The sequence below is a fragment of the Oncorhynchus kisutch genome, unplaced genomic scaffold (assembly GCF_002021735.2).
Source record: "Oncorhynchus kisutch isolate 150728-3 unplaced genomic scaffold, Okis_V2 scaffold719, whole genome shotgun sequence".
Classification (NCBI taxonomy): Eukaryota; Metazoa; Chordata; class Actinopteri; order Salmoniformes; family Salmonidae; genus Oncorhynchus; species Oncorhynchus kisutch.
Window position 1 is genome coordinate 221,932 of NW_022262664.1, and position 18,609 is coordinate 240,540.

The following is an 18,609-nucleotide window of genomic DNA, read 5'->3' on the forward strand; positions in this document are numbered from 1 at the left end:
TTTGACCTCTAATCCTAAACACTTCTCTATAGGTGAGTCTGACCTCTAATCTCCTTCTCTCCCCCCACTCTTCCTCGCTCCAACTCTGCAGGTGGTCAGATCAGTTTTGATGTGTTCCCAGAGGGCTGGGACAAGCGTTACTGTCTGGGCCTGGTAGAGAAAGACTCCTATAAAACCATACACTTCTTTGGAGACAAAACTAAACCTGTAAGTAGCTTTATGACGACGACCGTGTTATAGCTTTATGATGACAACCGTGTTATAGCTTTATGATGACAACCGTGTTATGGCTTTATGATGACAACCGTGTTATAGCTTTATGATGACAACCGTGTTATAGCTTTATGATGACAACCGTGTTATAGCTTTATGATGACAACCGTGTTATAGCTTTATGATGACAACCGTGTTATAGCTTTATGATGACAACCGTGTTATAGCTTTATGATGACAACCGTGTTATAGCTTTATGATGACAACCGTGTTATAGCTTTATGGCGACGACAACCGTGTTATAGCTTTATGGCGACGACAACCGTGTTATAGCTTTATGATGACAACCGTGTTATAGCTTTATGATGACAACCGTGTTATAGCTTTATGATGACAACCGTGTTATAGCTTTATGATGACAACAGTGTTCTAGCTTTATGATGACGACAACCGTGTTATGGCTTTACGACGACGACAACCGTGTTATGGCTTTACGACGACGACAACCGTGTTATGGCTTTACGACGACGACAACCGTGGTATGGCTTTACGACGACGACAACCGTGTTATAGCTTTATGATGACAACCGTGTTATAGCTTTATGATGACGACAACCGTGTTATAGCTTTATGATGACAACCGTGTTATAGCTTTATGACGACGACAACCGTGTTATAGCTTTATGACGACGACAACCGTGTTATAGCTTTATGACGACGACAACCGTGTTATAGCTTTATGATGACGACCGTGTTATAGCTTTATGACGACGACCGTGTTATAGCTTTATGACGACGACCGTGTTATAGCTTTATGGCGACGACAACCGTGTTATAGCTTTATGGCGACGACAACCGTGTTATAGCTTTATGGCGACGACAACCGTGTTATAGCTTTATGGCGACGACAACCGTGTTATAGCTTTATGACGACAACCGTGTTATAGCTTTATGACGACAACCGTGTTATAGCTTTATGGCGACGACAACCGTGTTATAGCTTTATGATGACAACCGTGTTATAGCTTTATGACGACAACCGTGTTATAGCTTTATGACGACGACAACCGTGTTATAGCTTTATGATGACGACCGTGTTATAGCTTTACGACAACGACGACGATAACCGTGTTATAGCTTTATGGCGACGACAACCGTGTTATAGCTTTATGGCGACGACAACCGTGTTATAGCTTTATGATGACGACCGTGTTATAGCTTTACGACAACGACGACGATAACCGTGTTATAGCTTTATGGCGACGACAACCGTGTTATAGCTTTATGACGACAACCGTGTTCTAGCTTTATGGCGACGACAACCGTGTTATAGCTTTATGACGACGACAACCGTGTTATAGCTTTATGACGACGACAACCGTGTTATGGCTTTACGACGACGACAACCGTGTTATGGCTTTACGACGACGACAACCGTGTTATAGCTTTACGGCGACGACAACCGTGTTATAGCTTTATGGCGACGACAACCGTGTTATGGCTTTACGACGACGACAACCGTGTTATGGCTTTACGACGACGACAACCGTGTTATGGCTTTACGACGACGACAACCGTGGTATGGCTTTACGACGACGACAACCGTGTTATAGCTTTATGATGACAACCGTGTTATAGCTTTATGATGACGACAACCGTGTTATAGCTTTATGATGACAACCGTGTTATAGCTTTATGACGACGACAACCGTGTTATAGCTTTATGACGACGACAACCGTGTTATAGCTTTATGATGACAACCGTGTTATAGCTTTATGACGACGACAACCGTGTTATAGCTTTATGACGACGACCGTGTTATAGCTTTATGACGACGACCGTGTTATAGCTTTATGGCGACGACAACCGTGTTATAGCTTTATGGCGACGACAACCGTGTTATAGCTTTATGGCGACGACAACCGTGTTATAGCTTTATGACGACAACCGTGTTATAGCTTTATGACGACAACCGTGTTATAGCTTTATGGCGACGACAACCGTGTTATAGCTTTATGATGACAACCGTGTTATAGCTTTATGACGACAACCGTGTTATAGCTTTATGACGACGACAACCGTGTTATAGCTTTATGATGACGACCGTGTTATAGCTTTACGACAACGACGACGATAACCGTGTTATAGCTTTATGGCGACGACAACCGTGTTATAGCTTTATGGCGACGACAACCGTGTTATAGCTTTATGATGACGACCGTGTTATAGCTTTACGACAACGACGACGATAACCGTGTTATAGCTTTATGGCGACGACAACCGTGTTATAGCTTTATGACGACAACCGTGTTCTAGCTTTATGGCGACGACAACCGTGTTATAGCTTTATGACGACGACAACCGTGTTATAGCTTTATGACGACGACAACCGTGTTATGGCTTTACGACGACGACAACCGTGTTATGGCTTTACGACGACGACAACCGTGTTATAGCTTTACGGCGACGACAACCGTGTTATAGCTTTATGGCGACGACAACCGTGTTATAGCTTTATGGCGACGACAACCGTGTTATAGCTTTATGGCGACGACAACCGTGTTATAGCTTTATGGCGACGACAACCGTGTTATAGCTTTATGGCGACGACAACCGTGTTATAGCTTTATGACGACAACCGTGTTATAGCTTTATGGCGACAACCGTGTTATAGCTTTATGACGACAACCGTGTTCTAGCTTTATGACGACAACCGTGTTCTAGCTTTATGACGACAACCGTGTTCTAGCTTTATGGCGACAACAACCGTGTTATAGCTTTATGGCGACGACAACCGTGTTATAGCTTTATGGCGACGACAACCGTGTTATAGCTTTATGGCGACGACAACCGTGTTATAGCTTTATGACGACAACCGTGTTATAGCTTTATGACGACAACCGTGTTATAGCTTTATGGCGACGACAACCGTGTTATAGCTTTATGATGACAACCGTGTTATAGCTTTATGACGACAACCGTGTTATAGCTTTATGACGACGACAACCGTGTTATAGCTTTATGATGACGACCGTGTTATAGCTTTACGACAACGACGACGATAACCGTGTTATAGCTTTATGGCGACGACAACCGTGTTATAGCTTTATGGCGACGACAACCGTGTTATAGCTTTATGATGACGACCGTGTTATAGCTTTACGACAACGACGACGATAACCGTGTTATAGCTTTATGGCGACGACAACCGTGTTATAGCTTTATGACGACGGCAACCGTGTTATAGCTTTACGACGACGACAACCGTGTTATGGCTTTACGACGACGACAACCGTGTTATGGCTTTACGACGACGACAACCGTGTTATAGCTTTATGGCGACGACAACCGTGTTATAGCTTTATGGCGACGACAACCGTGTTATAGCTTTATGGCGACGACAACCGTGTTATAGCTTTATGGCGACGACAACCGTGTTATAGCTTTATGGCGACGACAACCGTGTTATAGCTTTATGACGACAACCGTGTTATAGCTTTATGACGACAACCGTGTTATAGCTTTATGGCGACAACCGTGTTATAGCTTTATGACGACAACCGTGTTCTAGCTTTATGACGACAACCGTGTTCTAGCTTTATGACGACAACCGTGTTCTAGCTTTATGGCGACGACAACCGTGTTATAGCTTTATGATGACAACCGTGTTATAGCTTTATGATGACAACCGTGTTATAGCTTTATGATGATGACAACCGTGTTATAGCTTTATGATGACGACCGTGTTATAGCTTTATGACGACGACAACCGTGTTATAGCTTTATGACGACGACAACCGTGTTATAGCTTTATGACGACGACAACCGTGTTATAGCTTTATGATGACAACCGTGTTATAGCTTTATGGCGACGACAACCGTGTTATAGCTTTATGACGACAACTGTGTTCTAGCTTTATGACGACGACAACCGTGTTCTAGCTTTATGATGACAACCGTGTTATAGCTTTATGGCGACAACCGTGTTCTAGCTTTATGGCGACGACAACCGTGTTCTAGCTTTATGGCGACGACAACAGTGTTATAGCTTTATGACGACAACCGTGTTATAGCTTTATGGCGACAACCGTGTTCTAGCTTTATGACGACAACCGTGTTCTAGCTTTATGACGACAACCGTGTTATAGCTTTATGACGACGACAACCGTGTTATAGCTTTATGACGACGACAACCGTGTTATAGCTTTATGATGACGACCGTGTTATAGCTTTATGACGACGACCGTGTTATAGCTTTATGGCGACCACAACCGTGTTATAGCTTTATGGCGACGACAACCGTGTTATAGCTTTATGGCGACGACAACCGTGTTATAGCTTTATGGCGACGACAACCGTGTTATAGCTTTATGGCGACGACAACCGTGTTATAGCTTTATGGCGACGACAACCGTGTTATAGCTTTATGGCGACGACAACCGTGTTATAGCTTTATGACGACAACCGTGTTATAGCTTTATGACGACAACCGTGTTATAGCTTTATGATGACAACCGTGTTATAGCTTTATGACGACAACCGTGTTATAGCTTTATGACGACGACAACCGTGTTATAGCTTTATGATGACGACCGTGTTATAGCTTTACGACAACGACGACGATAACCGTGTTATAGCTTTATGGCGACGACAACCGTGTTATAGCTTTATGGCGACGACAACCGTGTTATAGCTTTATGATGACGACCGTGTTATAGCTTTACGACAACGACGACGATAACCGTGTTATAGCTTTATGGCGACGACAACCGTGTTATAGCTTTATGACGACAACCGTGTTCTAGCTTTATGGCGACGACAACCGTGTTATAGCTTTATGACGACGACAACCGTGTTATAGCTTTATGACGACGACAACCGTGTTATGGCTTTACGACGACGACAACCGTGTTATGGCTTTACGACGATGACAACCGTGTTATAGCTTTACGGCGACGACAACCGTGTTATAGCTTTATGGCGACGACAACCGTGTTATAGCTTTATGGCGACGACAACCGTGTTACAGCTTTATGGCGACGACAACCGTGTTATAGCTTTATGGCGACGACAACCGTGTTATAGCTTTATGGCGACGACAACCGTGTTATAGCTTTATGACGACAACCGTGTTATAGCTTTATGACGACAACCGTGTTATAGCTTTATGACGACAACCGTGTTATAGCTTTATGGCGACAACCGTGTTATAGCTTTATGACGACAACCGTGTTCTAGCTTTATGACGACAACCGTGTTCTAGCTTTATGACGACAACCGTGTTCTAGCTTTATGACGACAACCGTGTTCTAGCTTTATGGCGACGACAACCGTGTTATAGCTTTATGATGACGACCGTGTTATAGCTTTATGACGACGACAACCGTGTTATAGCTTTATGACGACGACAACCGTGTTATAGCTTTATGACGACGACAACCGTGTTATAGCTTTATGGCGACGACAACCGTGTTATAGCTTTATGGCGACGACAACCGTGTTATAGCTTTATGACGACAACTGTGTTCTAGCTTTATGACGACGACAACCGTGTTCTAGCTTTATGATGACAACCGTGTTATAGCTTTATGGCGACAACCGTGTTCTAGCTTTATGGCGACGACAACCGTGTTCTAGCTTTATGGCGACGACAACCGTGTTATAGCTTTATGACGACAACCGTGTTATAGCTTTATGGCGACAACCGTGTTCTAGCTTTATGACGACAACCGTGTTCTAGCTTTATGACGACAACCGTGTTATAGCTTTATGACGACGGCAACCGTGTTATAGCTTTATGATGACAACCGTGTTATAGCTTTATGACGACGACCGTGTTATAGCTTTATGGCGACGACAACCGTGTTATAGCTTTATGGCGACGACAACCGTGTTATAGCTTTATGGCGACGACAACCGTGTTATAGCTTTATGGCGACGACAACCGTGTTATAGCTTTATGGCGACGACAACCGTGTTATAGCTTTATGGCGACGACAACCGTGTTATAGCTTTATGGCGACGACAACCGTGTTATAGCTTTATGGCGACGACAACCGTGTTATAGCTTTATGGCGACGACAACCGTGTTATAGCTTTATGACGACAACCGTGTTATAGCTTTATGACGACAACCGTGTTATAGCTTTATGACGACGACAACCGTGTTATAGCTTTATGATGACGACCGTGTTATAGCTTTACGACAACGACGACGATAACCGTGTTATAGCTTTATGGCGACGACAACCGTGTTATAGCTTTATGGCGACGACAACCGTGTTATAGCTTTATGATGACGACCGTGTTATAGCTTTACGACAACGACGACGATAACCGTGTTATAGCTTTATGGCGACGACAACCGTGTTATAGCTTTATGACGACAACCGTGTTCTAGCTTTATGGCGACGACAACCGTGTTATAGCTTTATGACGACGACAACCGTGTTATAGCTTTATGACGACGACAACCGTGTTATGGCTTTACGACGACGACAACCGTGTTATGGCTTTACGACGACGACAACCGTGTTATAGCTTTACGGCGACGACAACCGTGTTATAGCTTTATGGCGACGACAACAGTGTTATAGCTTTATGGCGACGACAACCGTGTTATAGCTTTATGACGACAACCGTGTTATAGCTTTATGGCGACAACCGTGTTCTAGCTTTATGACGACAACCGTGTTCTAGCTTTATGACGACAACCGTGTTCTAGCTTTATGACGACAACCGTGTTCTAGCTTTATGACGACAACCGTGTTCTAGCTTTATGGCGACGACAACCGTGTTATAGCTTTATGATGACGACCGTGTTATAGCTTTATGACGACGACGACCGTGTTATAGCTTTATGGCGACAACCGTGTTATAGCTTTATGACGACAACCGTGTTCTAGCTTTATGACGACAACCGTGTTCTAGCTTTATGACGACAACCGTGTTCTAGCTTTATGGCGACGACAACCGTGTTATAGCTTTATGATGACAACCGTGTTATAGCTTTATGATGACAACCGTGTTATAGCTTTATGATGATGACAACCGTGTTATAGCTTTATGATGACGACCGTGTTATAGCTTTATGACGACGACAACCGTGTTATAGCTTTATGACGACGACAACCGTGTTATAGCTTTATGACGACGACAACCGTGTTATAGCTTTATGATGACAACCGTGTTATAGCTTTATGGCGACGACAACCGTGTTATAGCTTTATGACGACAACTGTGTTCTAGCTTTATGACGACGACAACCGTGTTCTAGCTTTATGATGACAACCGTGTTATAGCTTTATGGCGACAACCGTGTTCTAGCTTTATGGCGACGACAACCGTGTTCTAGCTTTATGGCGACGACAACAGTGTTATAGCTTTATGACGACAACCGTGTTATAGCTTTATGGCGACAACCGTGTTCTAGCTTTATGACGACAACCGTGTTCTAGCTTTATGACGACAACCGTGTTATAGCTTTATGACGACGACAACCGTGTTATAGCTTTATGACGACGACAACCGTGTTATAGCTTTATGATGACGACCGTGTTATAGCTTTATGACGACGACCGTGTTATAGCTTTATGGCGACCACAACCGTGTTATAGCTTTATGGCGACGACAACCGTGTTATAGCTTTATGGCGACGACAACCGTGTTATAGCTTTATGGCGACGACAACCGTGTTATAGCTTTATGGCGACGACAACCGTGTTATAGCTTTATGGCGACGACAACCGTGTTATAGCTTTATGACGACAACCGTGTTATAGCTTTATGACGACAACCGTGTTATAGCTTTATGATGACAACCGTGTTATAGCTTTATGACGACAACCGTGTTATAGCTTTATGACGACGACAACCGTGTTATAGCTTTATGATGACGACCGTGTTATAGCTTTACGACAACGACGACGATAACCGTGTTATAGCTTTATGGCGACGACAACCGTGTTATAGCTTTATGGCGACGACAACCGTGTTATAGCTTTATGATGACGACCGTGTTATAGCTTTACGACAACGACGACGATAACCGTGTTATAGCTTTATGGCGACGACAACCGTGTTATAGCTTTATGACGACAACCGTGTTCTAGCTTTATGGCGACGACAACCGTGTTATAGCTTTATGACGACGACAACCGTGTTATAGCTTTATGACGACGACAACCGTGTTATGGCTTTACGACGACGACAACCGTGTTATGGCTTTACGACGATGACAACCGTGTTATAGCTTTACGGCGACGACAACCGTGTTATAGCTTTATGGCGACGACAACCGTGTTATAGCTTTATGGCGACGACAACCGTGTTACAGCTTTATGGCGACGACAACCGTGTTATAGCTTTATGGCGACGACAACCGTGTTATAGCTTTATGGCGACGACAACCGTGTTATAGCTTTATGACGACAACCGTGTTATAGCTTTATGACGACAACCGTGTTATAGCTTTATGACGACAACCGTGTTATAGCTTTATGGCGACAACCGTGTTATAGCTTTATGACGACAACCGTGTTCTAGCTTTATGACGACAACCGTGTTCTAGCTTTATGACGACAACCGTGTTCTAGCTTTATGACGACAACCGTGTTCTAGCTTTATGGCGACGACAACCGTGTTATAGCTTTATGATGACGACCGTGTTATAGCTTTATGACGACGACAACCGTGTTATAGCTTTATGACGACGACAACCGTGTTATAGCTTTATGACGACGACAACCGTGTTATAGCTTTATGGCGACGACAACCGTGTTATAGCTTTATGGCGACGACAACCGTGTTATAGCTTTATGACGACAACTGTGTTCTAGCTTTATGACGACGACAACCGTGTTCTAGCTTTATGATGACAACCGTGTTATAGCTTTATGGCGACAACCGTGTTCTAGCTTTATGGCGACGACAACCGTGTTCTAGCTTTATGGCGACGACAACCGTGTTATAGCTTTATGACGACAACCGTGTTATAGCTTTATGGCGACAACCGTGTTCTAGCTTTATGACGACAACCGTGTTATAGCTTTATGACGACAACCGTGTTATAGCTTTATGACGACGGCAACCGTGTTATAGCTTTATGATGACAACCGTGTTATAGCTTTATGACGACGACCGTGTTATAGCTTTATGGCGACGACAACCGTGTTATAGCTTTATGGCGACGACAACCGTGTTATAGCTTTATGGCGACGACAACCGTGTTATAGCTTTATGGCGACGACAACCGTGTTATAGCTTTATGGCGACGACAACCGTGTTATAGCTTTATGGCGACGACAACCGTGTTATAGCTTTATGGCGACGACAACCGTGTTATAGCTTTATGACGACAACCGTGTTATAGCTTTATGACGACAACCGTGTTATAGCTTTATGACGACAACCGTGTTATAGCTTTATGACGACGACAACCGTGTTATAGCTTTATGATGACGACCGTGTTATAGCTTTACGACAACGACGACGATAACCGTGTTATAGCTTTATGGCGACGACAACCGTGTTATAGCTTTATGGCGACGACAACCGTGTTATAGCTTTATGATGACGACCGTGTTATAGCTTTACGACAACGACGACGATAACCGTGTTATAGCTTTATGGCGACGACAACCGTGTTATAGCTTTATGACGACAACCGTGTTCTAGCTTTATGGCGACGACAACCGTGTTATAGCTTTATGACGACGACAACCGTGTTATAGCTTTATGACGACGACAACCGTGTTATGGCTTTACGACGACGACAACCGTGTTATGGCTTTACGACGACGACAACCGTGTTATAGCTTTACGGCGACGACAACCGTGTTATAGCTTTATGGCGACGACAACAGTGTTATAGCTTTATGGCGACGACAACCGTGTTATAGCTTTATGACGACAACCGTGTTATAGCTTTATGGCGACAACCGTGTTCTAGCTTTATGACGACAACCGTGTTCTAGCTTTATGACGACAACCGTGTTCTAGCTTTATGACGACAACCGTGTTCTAGCTTTATGACGACAACCGTGTTCTAGCTTTATGGCGACGACAACCGTGTTATAGCTTTATGATGACGACCGTGTTATAGCTTTATGACGACGACGACCGTGTTATAGCTTTATGACGACGACGACCGTGTTATAGCTTTATGATGACGACCGTGTTATAGCTTTATGACGACGACAACCGTGTTATAGCTTTATGACGACGACAACCGTGTTATAGCTTTATGACGACGACAACCGTGTTATAGCTTTATGACGACAACCGTGTTATAGCTTTATGACGACAACTGTGTTCTAGCTTTATGACGACGACAACCGTGTTCTAGCTTTATGATGACAACCGTGTTATAGCTTTATGGCGACAACCGTGTTCTAGCTTTATGGCGACGACAACCGTGTTCTAGCTTTATGGCGACGACAACCGTGTTATAGCTTTATGACGACAACCGTGTTATAGCTTTATGGCGACAACCGTGTTATAGCTTTATGACGACAACCGTGTTCTAGCTTTATGACGACAACCGTGTTCTAGCTTTATGGCGACGACAACCGTGTTCTAGCTTTATGGCGACGACAACCGTGTTCTAGCTTTATGGCGACGACAACCGTGTTATAGCTTTATGACGACAACCGTGTTATAGCTTTATGACGACAACCGTGTTCTAGCTTTATGGCGACAACCGTGTTCTAGCTTTATGACGACAACCGTGTTATAGCTTTATGACGACAACCGTGTTATAGCTTTATGGCGACGACAACCGTGTTATAGCTTTATGATGATGACGACCGTGTTATAGCTTTATGACGACGACCGTGTTATAGCTTTATGACGACGACCGTGTTATAGCTTTATGACGACGACGACCGTGTTATAGCTTTATGACGACGACGACCGTGTTATAGCTTTATGACGACGACTACCGTGTTATAGCTTTATGATGACAACCGTGTTATAGCTTTATGGCGACGACAACCGTGTTATAGCTTTATGGCGACGACAACCGCGTTATAGCTTTATGGCGACGACAACCGCGTTATAGCTTTATGGCGACGACAACCGTGTTATAGCTTTATGACGACGACAACCGTGTTATAGCTTTATGACGACGACAACCGTGTTATAGCTTTATGATGACAACCGTGTTATAGCTTCATGATGATGACAACCGTGTTATAGCTTTATGATGATGACAACCGTGTTATAGCTTTATAATGACGACGACAACCGTGTTATAGCTTTATGACGACGACAACCGTGTTATAGCTTTATGATGACAACCGTGTTATAGCTTTATGGCGACGACAACCGTGTTATAGCTTTATGATGATGACAACCGTGTTATAGCTTTATGATGACGACCGTGTTATAGCTTTATGATGACAACCGTGTTATAGCTTTATGATGATGACAAACGTGTTATAGCTTTATGATGATGACAAACGTGTTATAGCTTTATGACGATGACAAACGTGTTATAGCTTTATGACGATGACAAACGTGTTATAGCTTTATGGCGACGACAACCGTGTTATAGCTTTATGACGACAACCGTGTTATAGCTTTATGACGACAACCGTGTTATAGCTTTATGACGACAACCGTGTTATAGCTTTATGACGACAACCGTGTTCTAGCTTTATGACGACGACAACCGTGTTATAGCTTTATGACGACAACCGTGTTATAGCTTTATGGCGACGACAACCGTGTTATAGCTTTATGATGACAACCGTGTTATAGCTTTATGACGACGACAACCGTGTTATAGCTTTATGACGACGACAACCGTGTTATAGCTTTATGACGACGACAACCGTGTTATAGCTTTATAATGACGACGACAACCGTGTTATAGCTTTATGACGACGACAACCGTGTTATAGCTTTATGGCGACGACAACCGTGTTATAGCTTTATGGCGACGACAACCGCGTTATAGCTTTATGGCGACGACAACCGTGTTATAGCTTTATGGCGACGACAACCGTGTTATAGCTTTATGACGACAACCGTGTTCTAGCTTTATGACGACGACAACCGTGTTATAGCTTTATGACGACGACAACCGTGTTATAGCTTTATGATGACAACCGTGTTATAGCTTTATGATGACAACCGTGTTATAGCTTTATGATGATGACAACCGTGTTATAGCTTTATGATGACGACCGTGTTATAGCTTTATGATGACGACCGTGTTATAGCTTTATAATGACGACGACAACCGTGTTATAGCTTTATGACGACGACAACCATGTTATAGCTTTATGATGACAACCGTGTTATAGCTTTATGGCGACGACAACCGTGTTATAGCTTTATGACGACAACCGTGTTATAGCTTTATGACGACAACCGTGTTATAGCTTTATGACGACGACAACCGTGTTCTAGCTTTATGATGACAACCGTGTTATAGCTTTATGATGATGACAACCGTGTTATAGCTTTATGATGACGACCGTGTTATAGCTTTATGGCGACGACAACCGTGTTATAGCTTTATGATGACAACCGTGTTATAGCTTTATGATGATGACAAACGTGTTATAGCTTTATGACGACGACCGTGTTATAGCTTTATGGCGACGACAACCGTGTTATAGCTTTATGACGACAACCGTGTTATAGCTTTATGACGACAACCGTGTTATAGCTTTATGACGACAACCGTGTTCTAGCTTTATGACGACGACAACCGTGTTATAGCTTTATGATGACAACCGTGTTATAGCTTTATGGCGACAACCGTGTTCTAGCTTTATGACGACAACCGTGTTCTAGCTTTATGGCGACGACAACCGTGTTATAGCTTTATGATGACAACCGTGTTATAGCTTTATGATGACAACCGTGTTATAGCTTTATGATGACAACCGTGTTATAGCTTTATGATGACAACCGTGTTATAGCTTTATGATGACAACCGTGTTATAGCTTTATGATGACGACAACCGTGTTATAGCTTTATGACGACGACAACCGTGTTATAGCTTTATGATGACGACCGTGTTATAGCTTTATGACGACGACAACCGTGTTATAGCTTTATGATGACGACCGTGTTATAGCTTTATGACGACGACGACCGTGTTATAGCTTTATGACGACGACGACCGTGTTATAGCTTTATGACGACGACGACCGTGTTATAGCTTTATGATGACGACCGTGTTATAGCTTTATGACGACGACAACCGTGTTATAGCTTTATGACGACGACAACCGTGTTATAGCTTTATGACGACGACAACCGTCTTATAGCTTTATGACGACGACAACCGTGTTATAGCTTTATGACGACAACCGTGTTATAGCTTTATGACGACAACTGTGTTCTAGCTTTATGACGACGACAACCGTGTTCTAGCTTTATGATGACAACCGTGTTATAGCTTTATGGCGACAACCGTGTTCTAGCTTTATGGCGACGACAACCGTGTTCTAGCTTTATGGCGACGACAACCGTGTTATAGCTTTATGACGACAACCGTGTTATAGCTTTATGGCGACAACCGTGTTATAGCTTTATGACGACAACCGTGTTCTAGCTTTATGACGACAACCGTGTTCTAGCTTTATGGCGACGACAACCGTGTTCTAGCTTTATGGCGACGACAACCGTGTTATAGCTTTATGGCGACGACAACCGTGTTATAGCTTTATGACGACAACCGTGTTCTAGCTTTATGGCGACAACCGTGTTCTAGCTTTATGACGACAACCGTGTTCTAGCTTTATGACGACAACCGTGTTCTAGCTTTATGACGACAACCGTGTTATAGCTTTATGGCGACGACGACCGTGTTATAGCTTTATGATGATGACGACCGTGTTATAGCTTTATGACGACGACCGTGTTATAGCTTTATGACGACGACCGTGTTATAGCTTTATGACGACGACGACCGTGTTATAGCTTTATGACGACGACGACCGTGTTATAGCTTTATGACGACGACTACCGTGTTATAGCTTTATGACGACGACTACCGTGTTATAGCTTTATGGCGACGACAACCGTGTTATAGCTTTATGGCGACGACAACCGCGTTATAGCTTTATGGCGACGACAACCGCGTTATAGCTTTATGGCGACGACAACCGGGTTATAGCTTTATGACGACGACAACCGTGTTATAGCTTTATGACGACGACAACCGTGTTATAGCTTTATGATGACAACCGTGTTATAGCTTCATGATGATGACAACCGTGTTATAGCTTTATGATGATGACAACCGTGTTATAGCTTTATAATGACGACGACAACCGTGTTATAGCTTTATAATGACGACGACAACCGTGTTATAGCTTTATGATGACGACCGTGTTATAGCTTTATGGCGACGACAACCGTGTTATAGCTTTATGACGACAACCGTGTTATAGCTTTATGACGACAACCGTGTTATAGCTTTATGACGACAACCGTGTTATAGCTTTATGACGACAACCGTGTTATAGCTTTATGACGACAACCGTGTTATAGCTTTATGACGACAACCGTGTTATAGCTTTATGACGACAACCGTGTTATAGCTTTATGACGACGACAACCGTGTTATAGCTTTATGACGACGACAACCGTGTTATAGCTTTATGACGACGACAACCGTGTTATAGCTTTATAATGACGACGACAACCGTGTTATAGCTTTATGACGACGACAACCGTGTTATAGCTTTATGGCGACGACAACCGTGTTATAGCTTTATGGCGACGACAACCGCGTTATAGCTTTATGGCGACGACAACCGTGTTATAGCTTTATGACGACAACCGTGTTCTAGCTTTATGACGACGACAACCGTGTTATAGCTTTATGACGACGACAACCGTGTTATAGCTTTATGATGACAACCGTGTTATAGCTTTATGATGACAACCGTGTTATAGCTTTATGATGACAACCGTGTTATAGCTTTATGATGATGACAACCGTGTTATAGCTTTATGATGACGACCGTGTTATAGCTTTATAATGACGACGACAACCGTGTTATAGCTTTATAATGACGACGACAACCGTGTTATAGCTTTATGACGACGACAACCGTGTTATAGCTTTATGATGACAACCGTGTTATAGCTTTATGGCGACGACAACCGTGTTATAGCTTTATGAAAACAACCGTGTTATAGCTTTATGACGACGACAACCGTGTTCTAGCTTTATGATGACAACCGTGTTATAGCTTTATGATGATGACAACCGTGTTATAGCTTTATGATGACGACCGTGTTATAGCTTTATGGCGACGACAACCGTGTTATAGCTTTATGATGACAACCGTGTTATAGCTTTATGATGATGACAAACGTGTTATAGCTTTATGACGACGACCGTGTTATAGCTTTATGACGACGACCGTGTTATAGCTTTATGGCGACGACAACCGTGTTATAGCTTTATGACGACAACCGTGTTATAGCTTTATGACGACAACCGTGTTCTAGCTTTATGACGACGACAACCGTGTTATAGCTTTATGATGACAACCGTGTTATAGCTTTATGGCGACGACAACCGTGTTATAGCTTTATGATGACAACCGTGTTATAGCTTTATGATGATGTCAACTGTGTTATAGCTTTATGACGACGACAACCGTGTTATAGCTTTATGACGACGACAACCGTGTTATAGCTTTATAATGACGACGACAACCGTGTTATAGCTTTATAATGACGACGACAACCGTGTTATAGCTTTATGACGACGACAACCGTGTTATAGCTTTACGACGACGACAACCGTGTTATGGCTTTACGACGACGACAACCGTGTTATGGCTTTACGACGACGACAACCGTGTTATGGCTTTACGGCGACGACAACCGTGTTATAGCTTTATGGCGACGACAACCGTGTTATGGCTTTATGATGACAACCGTGTTATAGCTTTATGACGACGACAACCGTGTTATAGCTTTATAATGACGACGACAACCGTGTTATAGCTTTATGACGACGACAACCGTGTTATGCTTTATGACGACGACAACCGTGTTATGGCTTTACGACGACGACAACCGTGTTATGGCTTTACGACGACGACAACCGTGTTATGGCTTTACGGCGACGACAACCGTGTTATAGCTTTATGGCGACGACAACCGTGTTATGGCTTTATGATGACAACCGTGTTATAGCTTTATGACGACGACAACCGTGTTATAGCTTTATAATGACGACGACAACCGTGTTATAGCTTTATGACGACGACAACCGTGTTATGCTTTATGACGACGACAACCGTGTTATAGCTTTATGACGACGACAACCGTGTTATGGCTTTACGACGACGACAACCGTGTTATGGCTTTACGACGACGACAACCGTGTTATGGCTTTACGACGACGACAACCGTGTTATAGCTTTACGGCGACGACAACCGTGTTATAGCTTTATGGCGACGACAACCGTGTTATAGCTTTATGACGACAACCGTGTTATAGCTTTATGGCGACGACAACCGTGTTATAGCTTTATGGCGACGACAACCGTGTTATAGCTTTATGACGACGACAACCGTGTTATAGCTTTATGACGACGACAACCGTGTTATAGCTTTATGATGACGACCTTGTTATAGCTTTATGACGACGACAACCGTGTTATAGCTTTATGATGACGACCGTGTTATAGCTTAACGACGACGATAACCGTGTTATAGCTTTATGGCGACGACAACCGTGTTATAGCTTTATTACGACGACGACGATAACCGTGTTATAGCTTTATGATGACAACCGTGTTCTAGCTTTATGGCGACGACAACCGTGTTATAGCTTTATGATGACAACCGTGTTATAGCTTTATGATGACGACCGTGTTATAGCTTTATGACGACGACAACCGTGTTATAGCTTTATGGCGACGACGACCGTGTTATAGCTTTATGACGACGACGACCGTGTTACAGCTTTATGACGACGACGACCGTGTTATAGCTTTATGACGACGACGACCGTGTTATAGCTTTATGACGACGACGACCGTGTTATAGCTTTATGACGACGACGACCGTGTTATAGCTTTATGACGACGACGACCGTGTTATAGCTTTATGACGACGACGACCGTGTTATAGCTTTATGATGACGACGACAACCGTGTTATAGCTTTATGATGACGACGACAACCGTGTTATAGCTTTATGATGACGACGACAACCGTGTTATAGCTTTATGACGACAACCGTGTTATAGCTTTATGATGACGACGACAACCGTGTTATAGCTTTATGATGACGACGACAACCGTGTTATAGCTTTATGATGACGACGACAACCGTGTTATAGCTTTATGACGACGACCGTGTTATAGCTTTATGACGACGACGACCGTGTTATAGCTTTATGACGACGACGACCGTGTTATAGCTTTATGACGACGACGACAACCGTGTTATAGCTTTATGACGACGACGACAACCGTGTTATAGCTTTATGATGACGACGACAACCGTGTTATAGCTTTATGACGACAACCGTGTTATAGCTTTATGATGACGACGACAACAGTGTTATAGCTTTATGATGACGACGACAACGACAACCGTGTTATAGCTTTATGACGACGACGACAACCGTGTTATAGCTTTATGATGACGACGACAACCGTGTTATAGCTTTATGACGACGACGACAACCGTGTTATAGCTTTACGACGACGACAACCGCGTTATAGCTTTATGGAGGAAACTACAGTATATGATATATTAATGTTGACACTGCTTTAGGGGGGAAACGACTATGAGATCTATGCAGATCCCAGAACCATCGGACATGAAGTCACCTGCCCTGAAGATACACAACGTATCTGTCAAGACCTGTTCTTCAACTGACACACAGCAGTAATCAGATGTCTGAAGTGCCAAAAAGATGTCCTGCCCTACCATGTGATCGTTAGGGCTTTATGGAATTCATCTGGGAGTTCCCTGATGCATACAACACCGCTTTGGTGACACCCCTGTTTAGTAAACGAATGGCTTTGACCGCTGGGAACTATGGAAAATGAAGCTTCTTCCAACTGTGTCTTTCTGCACATTAACTTTATCCACTTCCTGGAACCATGAAAAACCGCTATTGGTTCAACTATATTGACATTGTTTGGGGTTTTAGGCTGGGTTTCTGTGTATCACTTTGTTGCATCGGCTGTTGTAAAAAGGGCTTTATAAATAAATCTGATTGAAAACCCCTCCTAAAATTAATATTTCGACTGGTATTATTTTTAGTTTACAGTTATTGCCCTGGTTGAAACATGTTTTGATAGTGTTCTCTAATGAACATGACAGGACCCTGGTTGAAACAAGTGTTCTCTAATGAACAGGACCAATCATTGTGGATGTGTTCCATGGCTTCTGG

The 18,609-nt window shown here is 43.3% G+C and overlaps 1 protein-coding gene across 1 annotated transcript in view; it reads left to right on the forward strand.

The window, feature by feature from the left end:
• LOC109879188 (phosphomannomutase 2) overlaps positions 1 to 18,455 on the forward strand; it is a 30,366-nt gene extending 11,911 nt beyond the window's left edge. Inside the window, exons 7-8 of the mRNA XM_031815969.1 lie at positions 92 to 207; positions 17,985 to 18,455. Of these exons, the coding sequence (XP_031671829.1) occupies positions 92 to 207; positions 17,985 to 18,089 (221 nt within the window). The 3' untranslated portion in view covers positions 18,090 to 18,455. The remainder of the gene's footprint in view (positions 1 to 91; positions 208 to 17,984) is intronic.
• The last annotated feature ends 154 nt before the right edge of the window (positions 18,456 to 18,609 follow it).